This window comes from Salvia hispanica, chromosome 3 (assembly GCF_023119035.1).
Source record: "Salvia hispanica cultivar TCC Black 2014 chromosome 3, UniMelb_Shisp_WGS_1.0, whole genome shotgun sequence".
NCBI classification, from domain to species: domain Eukaryota; kingdom Viridiplantae; phylum Streptophyta; class Magnoliopsida; order Lamiales; family Lamiaceae; genus Salvia; species Salvia hispanica.
In genome coordinates this window covers 38,748,910-38,771,566 of record NC_062967.1, presented here as the reverse complement: position 1 = coordinate 38,771,566, position 22,657 = coordinate 38,748,910, and the positions used below count along the sequence as shown (strand labels likewise).

The 22,657-nt window shown below is 32.1% G+C and overlaps 2 protein-coding genes and 1 non-coding gene across 3 annotated transcripts; all 3 read left to right on the top strand.

Annotated features, from left to right (window-relative positions):
* The first annotated feature begins 288 nt into the window (after window positions 1-288).
* TRNAK-CUU lies at window positions 289-361 on the top strand. Its single transcript has one exon. It is a non-coding gene; the product is annotated as a tRNA-Lys (tRNA).
* Window positions 362-10,685: 10,324 nt separating this feature from the next.
* Window positions 10,686-12,170, top strand: LOC125212803. The gene is made up of 2 exons (XM_048113061.1): window positions 10,686-10,815; window positions 11,080-12,170. The coding sequence occupies exons 1-2, from the start codon at window positions 10,765-10,767 to the stop codon at window positions 11,659-11,661; spliced, it is 633 nt and encodes a 210-aa protein (XP_047969018.1). The 5' UTR covers window positions 10,686-10,764; the 3' UTR covers window positions 11,662-12,170.
* A 5,602-nt stretch (window positions 12,171-17,772) lies between these two features.
* Window positions 17,773-18,378, top strand: LOC125210116 (rust resistance kinase Lr10-like). The gene is made up of 2 exons (XM_048109694.1): window positions 17,773-18,144; window positions 18,229-18,378. Exons 1-2 carry the CDS (start codon window positions 17,773-17,775, stop codon window positions 18,376-18,378), a joined length of 522 nt encoding a protein of 173 aa, XP_047965651.1.
* Window positions 18,379-22,657: the final 4,279 nt, after the last annotated feature.

Here is a 22,657-nt window from a genome sequence, read left to right as displayed (position 1 = left end):
AATTCATTTACGTGAGTACTATATATTATCTTTAGTGTTGCTTTGAAATCCATTAATTTATCAAAATACGTTAAATTAAATATTAATATCCTTATCTATGTTCTAGTATACACTCCATATGGTAGTAGTATATTTTTTTTATAGAAAAGTAAAACTTTGAGCATGAAAAAGGGGAACAAGAGTCCATAACCAGCTTAGAGCCACACAACAAGAAAAAACAATAAAACAAAGTTTGACACCCATTTTATATAGATAGTAATAATTATTAAGCAATTAACCTTCAACATAGCCCGTCTAGCTCAGTTGGTAGAGCGCAAGGCTCTTAACCTTGTGGTCGTGGGTTCGAGCCCCACGGTGGGCGTCTAGTACATTTTTTAGGTGTGCGAGTTTGGCATAGTTAGGTGTCTATCTATTAGTACATTTTTTTTTGTGTGAGTTGGTCTGCATGAGGTCAAAGGTCTCGGGTTCAAGTCAATTGAGACGCGGTTATTAAATTTATACTCATTTGCTTATAAACAATTTCTTGAATGGGTTCGAGCCTTACAGCAGGCGTCTATTAGTACATTTTTTGTGTGTGAGTTGGCCTGCATCAGGTCAAAGGTCCGGGATTCAAGTCAATCGTGGATGCGGTTATTAAATTTATACTCCTCATTAGCTTATAAACAATTTCTTGAATAGTCGAGAAGGATTTTACTAGTAGTTAAAAATAGTTACACTTATGTATATTACACAAGTAGAGTCCTTACACAAGTAGAGTCCGTTACACGCTAATTCACCCTGTGGCTAATTATATACTGTAGTATAATTTAATTGCAATAAAACATAAATGAATTTGTATTATGATGTTTCTCACTTACCTTAAAAGAATGGACTTGCATGCTACATCAAATGATATGAAGAAATGAATGGAGAAAACTATTTGTGACGAGGTAAAAAACTTAATCATAAGCCGATAGTGGGATTCTTTTTTCCCCTTTCTCTTAGTCCCATATATGTCTTTTATCTTAAGTAACATTAATGAGAATTAAGAAAAAGAAAAAGAAAAAGATAGTTGCCAAAAAAGTTGCATTTGCACAATCATTATGTCAAACGCGTTTTCATTACATCAAGCATGATTGAAATATAATCACACAAAGTGCTTTGAATCAAATACAAAATCTTTACATTATCCTTTGTCTTGTCCTGTTGCAAAAGATCATATTTGCTTTTGACATGACATTTTACATTGTTTCAATTATGTAAGTATCAACTCCCAATTCTTAATTTTTTTTATGTTGTGCTTTGTTTAGTGTAATGTAATTAATTAAGATCATCGATAAGTTGTGAATTGTTGTGTGTTGTTAAAATGAAATATAGTTCGACTACAAAAGAAATAAAATAAAACGTTACTCGTACGAATTGAGAATTGAATACCCCATTTTAATTAAGAAGAAAAATTATGAAAACCATATTTCTAGTCAAATACTAGGAAGTAACGATATTTTAATTACCTTTGGCAAATTATGAAAACCATATTTCTAGTCAAATACTTGGAAGTAACGATATTTTAATTACCTTTGGCATCTACCTAGAAAAATGTCAAAGTTGCATAAATTTAATAATGACCTTTACTCCATGGTTATGTTTAGGTAGGGTAGCAAATCGTGTGTGCTGTGTCGTTATTATGTCGACACAATAACGACACGACACGATAACAATAAACACGAACACGACCCACTACCTTCAGACATGAACACTACACGAACCCATTAACGACACGAATCATTTCGGGTCAACATGACACGATAACAACAAATATATGACACGACACAATAACGACACTATAATAATAAAATTATACTAATATATATATATAAATATTACTCCCTCCGTCCCACTTTAGAAATCCCAGTTGAGTTCAGCACGAGTTTTAAGAAATGTAAAAGAAAGTTGGTGAAAAAAAATAGTGGAATGTGGATTCTACTTCTTGTATTAGTTTTATAATAAAATGTGAATAGAAAAATGTTAGTGGAATGTGGGGCCTAATACCATTTATGGAATATTTCAACCGGGACTCCTAAAGTGGGACACCAAAAAATGATAAACCGGGACTCCTAAAGTGGGACGGAGGGAGTATTTCTTATATTAAATTTTAATTTTAAAATTTTAAAATAATAATATTATAATATTATAATATATTAATATTATTTTTTAACGTGTAACACGAACATGACACGAAGTTTTCGTGTCCTTATCATGTCGACATGATAAGAACACAAACCCAATAAGCCTTGACACATACCCATTAATTTCGTACGGGATTCTTGTCGTGTTATCGTATCGTGCCAAAAATTGTTAGCCCTATGTTAATGTATTTGAGTAAGTAGTTTTGATATCATTAAAAAATAACTAAAAAGTATTTGTAAATATTTTATAATTTATATACGTTTGTGGCGCTATAAAGTAGGAGTACTAATATGTTTCATCCATGCTTGATTATTTCAAAATGTGGCGCGCGCGCGAACATATTATTTTATTCAAATGGTTCGTGGGAAATTTAAATTTCATTCTTAATAAAAATAGTGTATGTTATTTTTGAAAATATATATAGTAAGACATTCAATGCTCAATGCAAATATTTTCACAATAACAAAAGTTCTATCATAGAAAACTACTAGCACATTTTTGAGGACATTGCATCTGTCGTATAAAGTCGTGAAATTGGAACTTGAGTGTTGCATTCATTCATCACAAAAATTAATGCTATGTTTAATATATAAATTATATGATTAAAGGATAAAAAATGACTATTTATTCTTATAAATATTGTGAGATCGAAGGACTCATGAAAATGATTCTTACAAATAATCATTTTCAAGTCTTCAGCCACAAATATGTACGCTTGATGTATCTATATGTTGTATTTATGCAGATTCACATATATTATAATCAATAATATAGTTTTTAGTATAACTCACACTTATATATCTAAAGAACTTTATTAACTAATTATCATTGATAGGTCTCAATCTTAATTACGTTTACAATTTGTTAGCCGCAAACTTGTATGATCATGACAAATTAAATTATGCAGACGAAAAGTTATGAATAAGAATTTTTGCTTTTTCCCTAAGTCAATTCGGTACTCATTTCTTTCCCGCCCCGCCCCCATTTACATTGGGTAATAAATATAGATGTTGGTAAAACATGTATCATATTACTAATTTTGTTCCCTTTCATTAATCTAGATAATGGCAAAATAAAGCATTTAAATGCATATTAAGGAATTCCAAATCATTACTTGCTTTTTTCTCCATAAGTTGAAGTCTTTAACCACTAACTAAAAACCCAACAATCATAGTATTTAAGAAAATATGTTTCAATTGAGTGATACAATTCGTGGTTCAGCATGAGAGGAATAATTTGTTTTTGTTTGATTAATGTGGGAAACTTGGCTTTGAATAATTATATAATTCTTAATTCTTGCTTTATATGTTTATTTAGTTGTAATTGATAAGTATTGTCTTACATTATCCATATTGTCGTGCCTCTCCACTATGTGATGATTTTATTTTAGTCTTAGCCTCTTAGGTTTAATGCAAACATTTTGACTTAAAGTAACTTTTCTTTATATGCATAAAGGAGTCGGCTCAATCCATCTTGGCGAGCAAGAAGTTCAAACACAAAAAACAAAAAAAAACAAAACTGAAAAATAGCCAAAAGGTACAAGCAAAGAAGCTAATCTAATCTAAAGGAAAAAAACAACAAAACTAACCAACCAGAAAGCTAACATGAGCAGCCCCTATCAAAGAAGCAAACCACCAAACAAAACGAGCCAAGACTCTTCACAATTGACTTAAGTAAACTATTAATTGTATAACCCTCTACTACTCACTTCGTCTATGAAATATACAACCTTGAACTATATAAAATGTTTGATTGATACTATTTGGTTAGTTGAGAAAGTCTCAAGCTAGTCGAAGATAAATATTTTACTCCCTTCGTCCCCAATTAATTATTGTCACTCTTTTTCATTTTGGTTCGTCCCTCAATAATTGTCACACTTCATTTTTATCATAAATGGTAAGTAGGTTTCACATTCCACTAACTCACTTCACTCACATTTTATTATAAAACCAATATAAAAAAAACGGGTCCCACATTTCACAAACTTTTTCAACTAACTTTTCTTTATATTTATTAAAATCCGTGCACAGTCAAAGAGTGACAATTTAATCGGGGACGGAGGAAGTAGTATAAAAGGGGTAATTATGAAAATAAATTATAAGGATTGGTGTTATTACTTATTAGTAGTATTTTTTGTGGACGTCTAATAAAAACGATTGTTGCACACTCTCAGCGGATAAAATGAGTATAGTGTTTAGGAATGGTAGTAATATTATTAGATCCGCAACTTTCAACATATATCGGAAAAAAGCTAACGTTACATTTGTTGATAAAATATCCCAACTTTTAACATTTCCTTACGAAATTCAGAGACAAAAAACTGATTCATCATACGAGTCATAGTTAAGCTAATGTAGAAGAATACATAATATCATTTTCATCGTATGAGTCATAGTTATGCTAATGTAGAAAAATACAACAAGCATTCCATTAAAATATATCATTCCCTTTGGAATATTCATGCATGCCTCCTTTTTCATTTGTAGGGTTGCACATTTTCAAATATAAACATTATCCAAAATCTTTTTGAGTGACATACTTTAGATTTGCACAATATATGTATTATATTATATTTTTAAGCCACCGAAAATGGTAAATAATTAATTAAATAACAATTGGGCTCTTGGGCAACGTTACGGACAACACCATGCACGATTATAATAAATACTTCATCCGTCCCACCCTAAAAGGAGCATTTCTAAATCGGCGCGGAATTTTATGCAGTTGTTTTGTGAGTAAAGTGGAGAGAATAAATTGAGAAACAAGGAAAAAATAGATAGAGTGATATTTTTATATTTAGAAATGTGTCATTTAGAGTCAGACATCTTAAAAAGGAAAATGTGTCACTTAGAGTGAGACAGATGGAGTATTTATTTTATGATACTATTATAAATTGCAAAATTCAGTAGGGTTTGTTCTATCAAACAACATATAACTATGGATATCTTAATACATATAATCAAATATGAAAATGAAATTGATATATTACTAATTGAGTAATAGATATCGATAAAATCTACCGTACATTATCCCATACAAAATACAAACAAGCCATATATGTATTGATAAAAGACGCGACAAAAAATGCATGAGGTACTCAAATTTATTACATCACATTTGTGCATTTTAAATTGCATGCATACAATCAATTTATACAGTTTGTGTGTGTATTGACTATTGGTTTCTCTTGGGTTACTAATTGTTGAGTTTGTTTTGTACATTTCATAATGATACAATAATATCTATATTTATTGAACCTATATTTAATAGGCTTTTAGCATTGATTTACTTTTAATTATCTACTTCGATCCCCAACTTTAAGCCAACATGCATGTTTTATACTCTTATTATTTTAGTAAAATACCTTCACATGTACATGTGATTAAAGATGTCAACTAGACCGGCTTATTTGGTTTCGGGTCAATCAAATATGAGCTAATCAAGTTGAAGTTTTATCAGGTTAGAAATTTACAATTTTAATCTTGAACGTTCGGATTTCAAGTTAGCCTAATTAGAGATTAATAAGATTAAAGTGTTTTATATTTATAAACATTTATGAAAATTATAGATATTAATTATTTATAATTTATAATAAACATAAACTCTAACTCTAACCCTATTCAGACAGTGGACTATTCGAGTCAGCTTACGGATTTTCAGATTGCATTAGTATTCCTACACGTGATACTTCTACTTATCAATTTATGACACTGACAACAAATTGGTTTCTGCATTAGTTATTGTTGAGCATTATGCATTATCCTAAATGACATCAAGCATCAAGTTGAAGCACATGCAAAACAAAATCTTAAAACATACTCCCTCCGTCCCAAGATAAGTGACTTGTATTCCTTTTTGGGGTGTCCCACTATAGGTGACCTATTTCCATTTTTAGCAAAAAGTCATATCTCTTATTTTATTCTCCACCTACTTTATTCTCTATTCTCTCTTCTACTTTTCCCTCTCTCATACTTTACTCTCTCCACTTTAACTTATTTAAATATCATTCCTTAAATCCCGTGCCCAAAAGAAGTAGGTCACTTATCTTGGGACGGAGGGAGTACTATTTCTATTCTTTAAAAATAGAAACTATTTCTATTTTAGTTCATCCATTAAAATTATAAATTTTCTATTATAGTATTTTTTTCTCTATGGTAATTTTCTTATTTTACTAATTTTGCATTAAAACTCGTAACAATTTAAAAATCTTTTTTAAAAGATAGATATAGTATTATATTAGGATTAATTGCATGAAAGAACACCAACTTGACTTGATTTAATACTAGATGCAATCTATATAACATTTAAGTAGTCATTTAAATTATTAAAAATAGCACATGAAATTAAAATATAATTAAATATTATAAAAATATATTCCTAATAAAAATAAATAAATTACAATAAATTAAATGGATAGAAATGATGATATTTTGCATGGACCCACTAGCCAACGCGTGGTGGAGCAGTTTCCCTTGACACATTGTTTTGGAATTGGTCAGAAATCCAAAATCTTTTTACTTTGTTGTGCAAAAGGTTTCCATAAGGACCCTACCAATAACCTCCCTTATTTTTAAAATCAAAATTTTAATTCAGTTTTTAATTAAAAAGATTTTATATGAATAAAGTATTTTGGATTTTTCTTCAACACAAATTATTCTTGAAAATGACTTTGTAGCTTCCATCCATGACAAATAACTTGGGAATAATCTAAACAAGTTCAAATACAGAGCATTAACTCATTTTCTAAATTTTCAATTTTTCATAATTAATATGAACTGGAATAATCTCTAACAAACGGTGCAAATTAAGTCACAATCCCTACTTGAAATCTTAATTCATGAATTAGTGTTTAATTAATTTAATTGCTCACTTTTCTTGCCTTTTTTGTGTATCCTATGATAGTCAAAAAAGGAGGAAAAAACCTGAGCATATACTCTTACAGGAAAAAGAAGTAAAAATCAGATGTTTGTAATGATTACATGCATGTTTAATGATCTCTTTTTTCAGCTTTAATCCTTCATTTTATTGGAATTCAGTTATCTTTGTTTTTGAATAATTCAATTTTACGGGTGTGAACTTAGGAAGAAATGTGGTCTTTTGTTGAAAATAAAAAATCCCATAGTGAAGTTCAACATATTTTTGTACCTTTTTCAGATAGATTTCATACCTTTTATTTTCTAAAAAACAAAAAGAGTTGGACATTTTCATTTTATAAGGCGTGAGCGTGATAATAAGGAATAAGAAAATTGAAAAAAAGAGAGAAAATATTTCGCATACCAATAAATCGTGATAATAATATCATGAATTATATTGAAAGTTGGAAATAAGGTTACGTGGAAAATTTTGCATCCAACTCACAATAAATTATATATCCTATATTAATAGACCATGTAAAAAGAGTGAAGAAACATATCCTACAGCATGCGAATTTCACCATCATCTATCAAAATAGAATATTTCCTAATTTTAAAAAAACCAAATTTGGTATTTACACTATTTTTTAAATTATTCTTTATTAGGTTATATGTTTAAAAATCTAAATATGATTTTTCTTTGAAATTTAATTTTGTGCAAATTGAAGCTAGCGTGTTAAAATGCCAATGTGACAAATTTGATCAATCAGTAAAATTACATCTTTTTTTTTATAGTAGAAGGTAATTTTTAGTATATGTAAATGCACAAACTTTGGACATTTTATAATTTATTTTGAATCTAGAAACATGAGCTTTTGATTTTTCTATTTTTTATTCGAATAATTTTTCCAAATATAGAGAAATATTCTAACTTGTGTTGTGCTTATTAATTTGGTCTGATGGTTCTTGAACTCTATATATCGAAATATCATTGGAATTCGAGCTTCTCTGAATGTATAAACACGTCTGATTTATATAATTTGAACGTTGGAATTAATCTTCTTTAAAATGTCTCAAATAAAACCTTTATTTATTATCCAAACTTTGGATTTGATTTAATATGTAATGAAGCATTGCACTAGTTAGAAATGTCTCTCAAACATAATTCCAAAGTCGCTAGTTAGAGTTATGCTTTCAATATATGTCAAAAATCTACTCCAGAATATCTATATGTGATTTGTGGGATATCATATCTTTTCGAATATCTATTCCAGAATACAAAAATATAATGGCTAGACGACAAACTATTGTCAAAATTCTAGAGTTTTTAAACTCAAATAAAAATATTTTTTTACTAATTCAATAATTTGACTCTAGACTCAACTGGCAAATCGCAATCTCATGTACCTCAAAATCAAACTTTTCAAGTTCATTACAATAAAAAAATGGCTAGACAACTGGTAATAGAATTAGTTTAATATACATGTCCATGTCACAAATTTGCATTTTATTTCTGTTTTGTACCTACCGCAAAATAGAGTCCCTTCGAATTACAATAATCCGAAACATAAGAGTATTACTGGATCCTCTAATATTATTATCATAAATTCATAATCAATATTAATTTTTGTTTCGGCAGTCGGTACTTCAAAATTTGATTAATGCGTAATAATGAAAAAGACAGAATCCCACACGAGTTGGCTATTAAATTAACTATTTTTGGAATTTTCAGTAGTAATGCAAAGTAAAATAGTAAAGATACTGTGGAGTGATCAATGTGTTGTGGCTTCGATGCTGATCTCTCGACTCCAAGTTCGGGTCATAGAAACCAGTCGCATCTTTAGTCGGATGAAAATCCGATCCGGAGGCTTCCACTTGTAGAGAGAATTGTTCGTTAAAGACAGTGATTTCAATTCGAACTGAAAATATAGACCTTAAATTGATTAGACTACAATTTGATAGAGTTGTCAATCCACGTGCGACTTGAATAGACCTTAAACTTTCTCCCAACTATTGTAAACAAGATAGAATTTTTGAATTTTTTCAATTGGCCTGGTCAAAAAAAATTGAATCATCTTATACGCACGCTCTGGAGTGCCTTCAAGACATACAAAGTTGTACTCCATGGTAGCAACTTTCTTGGAAAAATCATTTATCTTTTGTTGTTCCTAGATGATCGGATCTTTGCTTGCATCGGCACAAACGTTCAGAATCTTCCTTGAGGGTGTACTTTAATCGTAGTTTCAGCCGTGCTTGTCATTTCACCACATACTGTACTATATTATTCATATCAAATGGTACGACTTTAGGATCGTGGCCTCGTGATATTAACCATCGCAAAATCGTGTGTTGGGAGGAGAAGACCTAATTTTTATAGAAAGTAGAAAATAGAAAAGAAAATAGCGAAGAGGAATATGATTAAATATCTTTTTAAGTAAAAATTGGTTATGAGACCGTTGCGAACAGAAAATTGGAAAAGAAAGAAAACAAAATTGAGTTTCCATAATAAAATACTACACACAACGAGTGGGCAAAAGAGGCTATCAGCAGCCCTCACCACTTCTCTTCACCATGCATTTGTCCTCTGTTTCTCTCACTCTGTGCGCTCCGGTGTTACAGATGCCCTAAGTGCACAGCACAAATATGTGGTCTTCTCCTAGAAATCTTTAACATGAAATTACTTTTTAACTTCTAGATTTCTAGCTGTGGGCCATATAATTATATAACATTTCCTATTTTCCTAATCTCATTACATTTAATATAGAAAACTATTTATGCAAATCCCAAAAGAACCAATAGGAGATTCGAGAGAAAAAGGAAATTCACTAGAATCATAAAGAAGGGGACATAAACCCCCAACCTTAATCACTGGATTCACACTCCATCCCCTGCCCCATTTCAGATTCTCCTTTATATTTCTTTACTACCTAAATAAATGTCTTTCATTTCTTCATATGACATCATTTTCTTTTAACATTTCTAAGCAACACACTTCCTAAAAAATAAGTTTCATTTATAATTAGAACAATTTATTGAGGGCATAAGGGTTATTGTATTGTGCTTCATTCAATCAATACAAATGGAGAATTGAATTGGACTAATTAAAGATAATAAAACACTAGCTATGACTATATATTAGATTAGAAATGAAATATAAATTCAAGGGGTGTGTTCGAGTGGCACAAGACTCGTTCATCCTTAACCAACTAGTTAGGGGATCGATCTCTGCCTTTTGCCTTTGGATATTGAACAACCTTAAATCTTTGGGTCAATTGTCTCATCATTAAAAGTGTCTACAAATCAACAAGGAGAGTAGTTTGAACAACTTTAAATCACAAGGCCAATTGTTTCATCATTCGAGAAGCCTACAAATAAGCACGAGGAACAATCATTGGATCCGATAATAAATACTCTTAGTCTAAATCACTAAAAAATATAGAAATGAATATTTATTTTAGAAGAGGAAATAATATTTCACAGTAAAAGGTCCTCGTGTACTAAGAATCTACTAGTATAAAGTTAACCACTATATGCACCTGACTTTTTATGCTTTTGGCCTTTTATGCTTCTCTCCAACCATATGTCCCATGACCACACAAAAGTAGCAAAAGATATAGGTATTCATTAAAAAATTGAAATTAAAAAAAGAAGAAGCAACTACTATAAGAAAGTGGAAAACAACCTCATTAACATTTCCCTTTGTGGTACTCTTTTCTTTTTCCTCCAAGCAACAAACCTAACCAAAATGGAAGAACAATGCAGTCCTCTTACATGGGCTTACTACTTTGAAGAAGAGGTACTAGGTTATTTCCTTTAATCCCATTTCAAGTATCTTTGTTTCCGGTAGTGCGTTCTTTTCTTTGTTTTGCTGAGACGAACACTCTTTCTCTTTTGTTGAACTTTTGCCCATATTTGATTTCGAGTTTGAGCATTTTGAACTCTAAGATAACTCAAAGATAAATGAGTTATCTGACTTAAAATGTGTATTTTTTTATATTGTTATCTCATTTTTACTATCAAACACTCTAAAGGTAACTAATTTTGTTTGTGATATACATAGGGAGTAGCGGATTTGAAGCAATCCCTCTTCTACTCAACGCTAGAGGTGGAGGCGGCGGTGGTGGCGGCGCACGAGGAGATTTCAAGGAAAGACGAGGAGATTGTCCAACTCAAAGAGCTACTAGCCAATATCATGCAGGAGAGGGATGAATTTGCGACGAAATACCAGCGACTTTCGCTGGAAATGTCGTCGCAACTGCAACCACTCTCAAGTGGCACCACTAGCAACGAGGACGAAACCAACACCAATAATTCCCAATCCCTCTCCGACTCCGACAGCCCCCCGCCGGCCGCCGACAGACTTCCGGTGAGCAAGCCGTTGCCGGAAAATGGCAAGTTCTTACAAGCCGTCATGGAAGCCGGCCCGCTCCTCCAGACGCTCCTCCTCGCCGGCCCGCTCCCCCAGTGGCAGCACCCGCCGCCGCAGCTCAGCTCCGGCGACATTCCGCCGGTGACGCCGCGGACGAAAATGCTCATCAGCCCAACCGCGGGTAACAAGAGGAGTATGTTAAACACTGCGGATTTCTCTCCCACTTCTAAATTCCAACGAATTTGCTCACCACTTAACATTATTAGTAATTGAAATTAATTAATTAACCACACCAATTTCTCATTAGAGTTGTGTTAATTAATTAGGAGTCGAAGAGTCTCCATTTTTAAAATTGGGATTTTCGAAATTGATCTTCGTCATCGTCGTCGTCGCTGTCGGATGTGATGTGTCGATGGATCGAGGTAGCTAAGAATTGATGTTTGTACATTTTTAATTAATGGTTTGTATAATTGTGTTAGGTCCTTGAACTAATTGTAGAGGGAGAGAGGTTTTGAGGTTTTGATTTGGGATGAGTTAATTTTAATTTTAATTTTAATTTTCTACTATAGTTAGTTAGTTAGTAGTCTAATTTGGCCCCATGATATGGATTATGAAAATGGGATGCTGCAAAATTCTCTATGTTGGTGGGGAATATTGTGAGGATTTAGGGAATTATATATACATCAGTGTATCTTTTTTAGATTATGATGTTGTAGCAGTCATCATATGGAAGATGACTTTGTTTTAGTCTAATTAATTAAAGTTGTTGCTTTATATTTTCATCTTGCTTTATTTGTGAGCCCACATTTGTATTTTCCTTTTTTTTCCCCTCATATACACATGAAAATCTGACCAAGACCATAAAATCTACTCACTCTGTCCCATTAAAAATGAAACATTTTTCTTTTTGGTCTGTTCCATTAAAAATGAAATATTTCTAAAAATGGAAACAATACTCTCTCTACTTTTTCTTCTCTCTTACTTTACTCTCTTTTTATTAACTCACAAAACAACACTACATAAAATCCTGTGTCGAAAAGCAAATGTTGCAAATTTAATGGGACGGGGGAGTACAAATTATAAGAAAATTAAAACCTTAATTAGTTATTAATGTTAATCCTTCCTTTAAAATGTATTTAGAGTAGATCTGACAATATTTGACACGACATGAATACATGCGAAATTAATAAATTAGTGTCGAGGCTTACAGTGTTGGTATCTTATCGAGTCTGAATTTTAGAGTAGATTTCTTTGTAAATATGAATATTTGTTTATATGTGACCATAGGAAGCAATCAAAGATACCAACTAACTAATCTTACTTTTCAAGAATTGGTACCTACCATGCATGGCCTGTGTCTGCCATATAAATAACATCTCATTAGACCCTTTTTCTTTATCATGCAAATATATTATATATCTCTGCAAGCAATAAAGTCAATTCAGGGGATCACAATCATATATTTTTCTTTTTTTCTTTACTTTTCTTTTTATTTTAAATAATTAATTCGAAAATAAAAAAATATAAGTTGGTATCGAACTGCAGTGAGATATTTAATGTCTTCGCGAAGCATTATAGCAAAGGGTGAATATAGGTCCCCCTTTTTTATAAAATGTAATTTAATTTATTGGACGGTTAAAGATGGGAGGCAATTTCAGTCAATTTTACAACTTTATAGAATCATTCGATCAATATTTTGGAGGCTGACAATTAACGACATACGTCTCTTTCATTTAATTAATGATATTAGATGGATTTGCACTCGATTGAAAGGCTACCTTCAATTATTTTTGGGTTACATTGACACATATAAAAAATTATGCTTGGTTGTTAATTAAAGCAAAACTAATAGTTAAACCGTCAATTACTATTTCTACAAATCTAAATTGGAATCTGACCAACATAACCAATATGTTTGGCTTCCGTTGTTCAGCCCACAAGAGAAAGTTATGGTTTTAAAACCTCAATCGTTGTCCGATCGAGGATGATAGTGTAGACTATTAATGACAACTAGTGTCGGATTTATAAACTAGATAAATTCTATTTCCTAACAAACTAGTCTTTTAGATTATCATGTTTAGTTATAATATTGATACCGTCTTTAAGAGGCTCAACAACTTGGAGTCTGGCCTATGGAATAATAGCATGATGAAGGAATCAGGCATGACTAACGGGGATGTTTAGGAGCAGACTCGGAATGGCGGCTAACATGTGCTGGCCTGACGAAGAACCAGTCACGACCCCCTCCGTGCGACTAATTTCTTCTTTTCCGGACGTAAAATTACCATGTCCGCCCCTCCGTTTGCCCCGACGTCGCCCCGAAAATCGAAAAAAATTGTTATTTTCGCCCTAAACCAACCTACTAATATATATTTCGCCCCCTCCGTTTATCAATTCCTGGATCCGCCACTGGTCGTGACCAACCACATAGAGGTGCGGTCTGAGAACCAGCCGTGACTAACGATAACGTATGTTGCCTCTGAATGAGGGTCGATTGCCCATATATATAGTTTAAAATTTGCAACTCGTATATTTGTGGTGTTTCTTTGCTTTGGGAGCTTTAGTTTTTGTACAAACTTTTGTACTCTTTTGCTCATCATATGAATGGTTTAATTAACCTTTTTTAAATAAAAGAAAAATAAGCTCTCTCTCCTAACCTACTTATCTTTTAGATTGAATTCTCATATTTAATTTGTACTAGTAAATGCCACATACATATTATATATTTTTTTTAATAAAAAAAATTTCAAACCATTCAAAAATGTGTTGTTTTGTTTAATACTTCATCATCAATATACCGTCACTTACCCACTCAATTTAATTCTTTAATATTTATTTTAAGCATGACATGGATATATCTCTAATATATTTATGGTAAGCATATTATGGATATATCTCTAATATCATGAAATAAATGGAACTACAACAGACGAATTTTATAGGATCGACTTAAATTTGTGCATTTGTTTCTCTATCCGTCGAGTATTTGTTTTCATCACTAAACATTAATTGCTTCGGCGTTTATATCCAAACAATAGATACCATTAAATTACCTCTTAAATGTTGCTTGTGATAGTAGTTCACTTGCTGCCAAAATAATATGCTCAGACATAAGCAATATCAAACCATCATAATTACCAGAATATGCTGCTATTATGAGTTTATCTATCACCAATTATTCAATTAATATTTCTATTCTTCAATTATGTCGTTTTTACCAACGCTAATCATTGCAACGTCTTTCGCTGTGTTGATGATAATTATAGTGAATCTATCTACAACTTTTTCATCTTCTTTCCCTTCCCTCATGCTATTTCATGTCTTCTTGTTTTTTATTTTTATTTAATTTTGGAGATGAATATGATACATCCATTATCCTAAAAGCTCTTAAATGATGAGAATATGAATTACTACTTGAACTATATCGTGTAATTAAAGCATCCAATTTTATTCTTTACCCAAGAACTATACAATTAAAAATATATAATTACTATTGAATAAATTTTACTCAACAAAGTGTATGGATGCCGGATGGAGATTATTAGATACTGATTAGCATCTACTAATTGAGAAAATTGCAAAACATGGTGATAAATATATAGTTACACTCTAAACTAGCAAATTGAGGACAAAATTTTAGGGGGTCTATAAGATCATTTCATGTACGTCATATTTCTATTTTGGAAAATTTCATAATAATTGAGTCATTTTTACTTTTAGCAAAAAGTAACCCTCTCTATTACTTTATTCACCATCTATTTAACATACTATTCTTAATCTCTATGCCTAAAAGAAGTGTCTCTATTAACAAGGAACAAAAGGAGTAGAACTTATAACGAGCTGAAGCCCAACATATATGGAACTTTATAAGTTTTTTTATGAATTTCATGTGTATATGAGAATATAATTACTGTATAAAAAAATTATTAAAAAATAAATTATTGAATGAACATTATTTAATCAAAATTTCAACTACTATTTTTTTGAAAAAGTAGACAATGGAAAAATGCAATCATTAAAAATGTACTATCAAGGAACCCAAAAAATGGATCAAAATAAAATTTTAATGCAAATTATATGCGTAAAATTTCAAATACTGAAAAATACAAAAAAAAAAATCGTAAATATAATTATCACAATTCACAAAAGATAAAAATAATTTCGAAATATAACTTATGAATATTTTAGAAAAAAATCAATTATTTAAAAAGGAAAAAGATCGTTAATGCATGTCGTGACCTAATCCTTACTTTCAAATTGGGCCTGGATCGATCGTGTGAATTTTTGAAAGGGGTGGGCTTCCAAGAGTCATATTTGGGCCATAATTTTATTTAATGGTTGACCTCCGATCTTATTTGATGCTCGTGGATCTTGCATTCGTTTAAATACCCCAAATATCTCTCAATTATTTTGATCAGTTTAACTAATATAGACCCTTCAACCCTCAAGGAGTTAAAATTACAATGTATTAATAATTATTATTTAAATATTACTTCCTCCGTTCCATAATATTAAAAACATTTCTTTCCGGTATGGAGATTAAGATTAAATAAAAGATAATAAAGTATGAGAGAGGAAAAAGTTGAGAAAAAAAAGTAAGAGAGCGAAAAATAAGTGAGAAGAAATGTGTTGACTTTTACTAAAAAAAATAATGACTCCACTACTACGGAACGTACCAAAATAGCAAAATGACCCTACTACTATGGAACGAGGGGAGTACATTTTATTGTCTCGTCCGATCCCAAGGTCGTCTATTTCTGGATCCACTATTGATTTTCAATAACAACAATTTTCATACATTGATGGGGCGATAGCTAATTCATTGAAGGGTTAAAAGAATAAAGATAATAAAACCATTTTACTAATCACTGACATCTAAAGATAATCAAGTCACAATTACAATATATTAAATCCAATCACCATACTTTTTATAAGATGAAGGTTGATCTTTAACGCCTGACATAAAAAGTCCATCTTCTCTTGCTTCCCAATAGCATGTATGTTTGGTACATCTTCCATTCCACGCTGCTGAAAAAGCATCAAAATGACATTTTTTTGAACCCCACCAAGCATCACAATAGAATAAAGTATCTGCAAAAATATTCTGACAAAAGCTCCACGTATAATCCTGATCAAAATTGAGGGTATGATTTCCTAAATCATCATCTTTGGATGCACAATGCAACTTTAATTGAGAATTTGAAGGGAGCTTATTGGATATATCAACTGAGAATTTAACCGTAATAAAGCATGCTATAGTAGCTTGAAAGTTGTGGGAAGAAATTAGGAAAAGAAATAGGATGGTAATTGGGTAATCTTTCATGTTAATTGGAGTCATGTTTTGTATATTTTTTTTATATGAGATTAGAGCTCATGCATAATTACATTTTATAGTGATGGGAGAAAGACTAGATTTGTAACTCGTTTGATCATGAAATTAATTATATCTTGATCATCATAAATGAGGATTGGAAAAAGGGAAATCTATGAACATATGAAATGGAAAATTATATACAATCTACTATTTAACAAATAGAACAATCTACTGTAATTAAATGATGCAACCCATTATTCACCAAGGGAATTAAGTGATTAGATATTATAATCTTATTGAAGAAATTTTTTATTAAAAAATATTCATAACATCGTCAACTAAAAATAAAGTTGTAAAATCATGACTAGATTCTGAGGTCAAAATATCACGTTATATAATAATTAGAGTTTTTATTTTTTTTATTATCTTGAGCGGATTTTTAAGAATATGTATATTCTTAAGTGATCTATATGTATGTGTGTTATAAGGATTAAACATACTAAAAGTTAAGGATTTTAAAAAAAAAATTAAAATTATTTTGGCGGCTGACAATTAACGACATAAGTCTCTTTTAATTTAATTAATCATATTACTATATTAGCTGGATTTGCACTCGATTAAAAGGCTACATTCTGTTATTTTAGGGTTGCATATATAGCAAAATTATGCTTGATTGCTAATAAAAGCACATTTAATCACTTTGTAACTAATTGTCTAACACTAAACTTTTACTCCTCTTCAACAAATAGGGATATAAAACCAATAGGATTACTTTAATCTTAGGGCCGAGAGTGAGATCAATAATTTTGGTGACTATAATGCTATTCATATTGTTAGAATAACTAGAAATTTGCACGGTATTGAAATGACTAGAATTTTGCACTGTGTTGGAATAACTAGGAAAGCTTCAGAGTTACCATTATGTGCCGTCAAGCTATTGGGAGAAAAAAGGAAGAGTAAACGACCAAGATTTCATCAATGAGATCAGATCAATTGGGAGTATCCATCATGAAAATATTGTCAAACTTGTCCGATTTTGTGCATAGAGGCGTGCTCTCATACTCAATTTCATGTCAAATGGTTCTCTCAACAGGTACATATCCGAAGGAGAAAAGGCAGTTTCCTTGGATTGGGGAATGAAATCCAAACTCATAGTTGGAGTTGCTCGAAGTATCGAGTATTTGCATGGTGGTTGTGATATGAAGATCTTACATTTTGATATTAAACCTCATAATATACTTGTTAATGAAAATTTCGTCCCCAAAATCTCCGATTTCGGGTTGGCAAAACTATACCCCACAGACAAAGAGAGTGTGACGTTGACCACTGCTAGAAGCACCATAGGCTTTGTAGCTCCTGAAATCATCGACACAAGCATTGGCCGAGTGTCTCACAAGGCTGATGTTTATAGTTTTGGGATATTGTTGATGGAGATAGCTGGCGTAAACAAAGGGATGATGAGAAACACTAATAATTCTTCTTAGTATTTTTCATATTGGGTATATGACCGCTTGAATCGAGGCAAGGGGATTGCAAATTTCAAGGCAGGGATCAATAATGTTGATGATGAAAATGAGATTGGAAAGATTCAAGAGAAGATGGCGATAGTTGGGTTGTGGTGCACACGAACAAATCCCGATGAACACCCAACAATGAGTAAAGTGTTGGAGATGTAGGAACGCCCAACAATGAGTAAACCCTAACTTACGAAATTGGGGAAAACCTACACAAAATATGCAATAAATAACGTGTTTAAGGGAGGAATACCAAGATATTGAAGAGAATTACCGCAATCGACTGGATTCGTCGGAAAATCGCTTGGAACTCGTTGCTGCTTCTTTTTTCCTTCCTTCACTCGCGTGTTCTGTGTTTTGCTATGTTGGAGATTTTATTGAAAAGAGTAAAGGCCAAAAGTGATCCTAAACACTATGTTAGAATAATTAGAAATCCGAATTGTATTGGAATAACTAGAAATTTGCACAGTGTTAGAATAACTAGAAATTTGCACAATGTTAGAATAACTAGAAATTCGCACTGTATTGAAATAATTAGAAATTTGCACTGTGTTGGAATAACTAGAAATTTGCACTGTATATAATTCCCTCATTTGGAATTGCTGCACGTGCCATCTAGCTCACTGGACATTTATTGCTCTCTTATTTCCTATAAATTTTTATGATCGAATCTCATCTCTCTTATTCTCCTTTCTCTCTCGGACCTTACCAATTGAAGTTGTGAGTTTCTCACTTTCTTCCCTATTAACATATATATACTCTATATCACCTGTGAATACATTTCTAATTTCTGGAGTTATAAAACAGTTGTTTTGGATTAACATATGTGTACTCTTTATCACCCGTGAATACATTCAAAACTTCATATTCCGTACTTGTTCATCTCTCTTGGTTCTCTCACTAGAGTTCTTTGAAACATGTTATGCAAATTGCACTCCTTCTGCCTGTGGCCTCATTCATAATATTAGTTACCCTTTCCATCTTAGCAACTGTAGCGATTCCAGTTTCGAGATATTTTGCGTAAACAACGTACCATTGGTTTATCTCAATTCTCGTAAATATAATGCCAAAGCAATCAATTACCAAACATTCACCATCAGGCTCTCTGATATTTCCGCAAACAACAACTGTTCTTTTCCTATACATTATGCAAACGATTATAAGTTTAAATATTCTTTTATCTACCCTAGCTATGGCTATGACTTTGATCTTATTAGTTTGATGAGCTGCGAGCATCTGTTGCATAATTCTTACTCCTTTACCCAACTTACTCATTGTGAACAATCTAGCAGATATACATATATACACGTTCAGTTCATGGATATCAAAGATATGGAATATATGTGCACAATAGATTCTTTACTAGCAACATCTTAGAAATTTGCATATTTGAATAATGTATCACTTTCAAAAATCCATCAGTCATTGCTATATGGATTTAATCTGCATTGGGGTGCCAAAATGAATACTCGGCTATAGCATCATTCTGATCTTTATTACAAGTAGGGTAAGATCATTTGCTAGCTTTACAAGTTAAGGATTCCTTTTCTATTGTTGATACCTTTTTGTGTTCTTGAAATTGCAGCATATATCATGTACTCCTTCCGACCACCTTATGGTAAGATAATTGGTTAGTTCCACGTTTATAAATTAACAAGATTTGCTACTTCTCAACAACTTTTTTCGTACTCCTCATTAGGTGCCCATATTTAGGGCTAGGTAAATATACCAAAAAAACAGTATATCGATCGTATCGTATTGAAAAATATAAAAAAATATCGAATTTTCGGTATACCGAAACATTCGGTACGATACAATACCGTATCGAAAGTTTTCGGTACGATAACGATATGAATTTTCTTATACCGCGATATACCGTTTTATATCCAATATGCGATATATATCGGTATTATCGGTATACCGAAATATATCGAAAATCAATACGTATCGAATTATCGATACATACCGTTTATACCGTTGATAATAATAATAATAATGATATAATTTATATTTTAAGATTAAAAGTTTGAATCATAAATATATATCCATATAACTTAATTATATTGGAAACTCTAAATCCCTAATAGGAATCAAATCCCTATCTCACGCCGCAATATCAAAACTTAATTTTGGTTTTATTTTTCAGTTTTGAAATTATATTTTTTGGTATACAGGTATTCAAAATGATATAAAATTCTGGTATATCGTACTAAATATCCATTTCAGAACGATATACCGAAGTTCGGTACAATATATCGAAATTTTGAAACTGTAACGGTATAGTTTTTTTCCATACCAAATTTTGGTATACCGAAACTTTCGAAACGATAACGATATGAAATTCTTTCATATCGAAATTTTTGGTATGATAACGAAATAAAATTTTCGATACGGTATATCGTATCGACCCAGCCCTACCCATACTTGGTGAGCTTTTACTATTTAATGGTGTAGTATCAATTTCTAGATAACATTGATTTCATTGATATGTAGGTAGTAAGTAACTAACTTTGCATAAAAATTTCCAGCTGTTGCAATTATAAGGGTAAGCATTGCAGCAAGAACCATGATCATTCTCGGAAAATCCGGCCTATTATTGGTCTAAATCAGTAGCATGTAAGACTTGTTACAGTACACACCTTTTCTCTTGATTATTTTATGTTATTACTTATTTGAATATGTTTTTGAACCATTTTGCTATCATGTGTGTGGAAATGTATTGGCCCCTAGGTGCTACTAAACCCATTTTTATGCCTCAAAACCATACTATTTTTTTATATGGCATAGCTCTTTATAAGATGGTAGTTTATAGCTTTGGTGTAAGAATCCTCGTGGGATTTCTCTGCGCAATGGGGTTTTTGATCTACTAGTTCCAAAGAAGGCATTTGTCGTCGTATGAGGACATAGACAGCTATCTACAAAGTGACAACCAACTATCCCCAATCCGGTACTCCTATTCACAAATACAGAAGCTAACCAATAGTTTTCGAGAAAAACTAAGTGAAGGTGGTTTCATTTCTGTGTACTAAGGAAAGCTTCGGAGTGACGATTATGAGGCTGTCAAGCTATTGGGAGAAAAAGGCAGAGTAAACCACCAAGATTTCATCAATGAGATCAGATCAATTGGGAGTATCCATCATGAAAATATCATCAAACTTGTCGGATATTGGGTTGAAAGATCCAAGCGTGCTCTCATACTTGATTTCATGCCAAATGGTTCTCTCAACAAGTATATATCCGAAGGAGAAAAGGCAGCTTCCTTGGATTGGGGAATGAAATTCAAACTCATAGTTGGAGTTGCTCGAGGTATCGAGTATTTGCATGGTGGTTGTAATATGAAGATCTTACATTTTGATATTAAACCTCATAATATACTTTCTATGAAAATTTTGTCCCCAAAATCTCCGATTTCGGGTTGGCAAAACTATACTTTACAGACAAAGAGAGTGTGACGTTGACCACTGCTAGAGGCACCATAGGCTTTGTAGCTCCTAAAATCATCGACACAAGCATTGGCCGAGTGTCTCACAGCCCGATTTATATAGTTTTGGGATATTGTTGATAGAGATAGCTGACGTAAACAAAGGGATGACGAGAAACACTAATAATTCTTCTTAGTATTTTTCATATTGGATATATGACTACTTGAATCGAGGCAAGGGAATTGCAAATTTCACGGCAGAGATCAATAATGTTGATGATGAGAATGAGATTGGAAAGATTCAAGAGAAGATGACGATAGTTGGATTGTGGTGCATACGAACAAATCCCGATGAACGCCCAACAATGAGTAAAAGTGTTGGAGATGTTGGAACGCCCAACAATGAGTAAACCCTAACTTACAAAATTGGGAAAAAACCAAACAAAATATGCAATAAACAATGTTAAGAGACGCATGAGCCACATGCGTCGCTTATAAAAGCGCACAAGGCTCATGCGTCTTAAGCGACGCATAAAGGAGATGCGTCTTAGAGACGCATGTTTGTCATGCGTTTCATTAACAGCAATGCATAATGGAATGTTAATTGTTCCCTATAACGAAAAAAAGAATTTTCTCCTTTTATTTCCTTCACCCTTATATCACCCTTCTCTCTTTTTCAGCCATGGTAGCTCTCTCGAAACCACCCCTCCAGCGTCACGTCTTATTTAATTTTTTTGTTTTTTAGTATGTTTACTCTACTCGAAGCAGAGATGAGTGTAAGCCACAAAGTTGTCAGTGAGGCAGCGGCCATTAATCCGATTCTCGTTCAGGATCAGAGGCAAACAACCCCGAAAGTGCGGGTATCCAGGTTTCGACGTCTACTGCAACAAAAATCACGACACTTACTCATTTCAATTAGCCTCAAAATAAAAATGAAAAATCACTACAAATCCCAATTAATGCATCTCTCCGACCCACAAAATGTCTTGTGCAAACGCTCTGAAACCTCAACTTGTCATC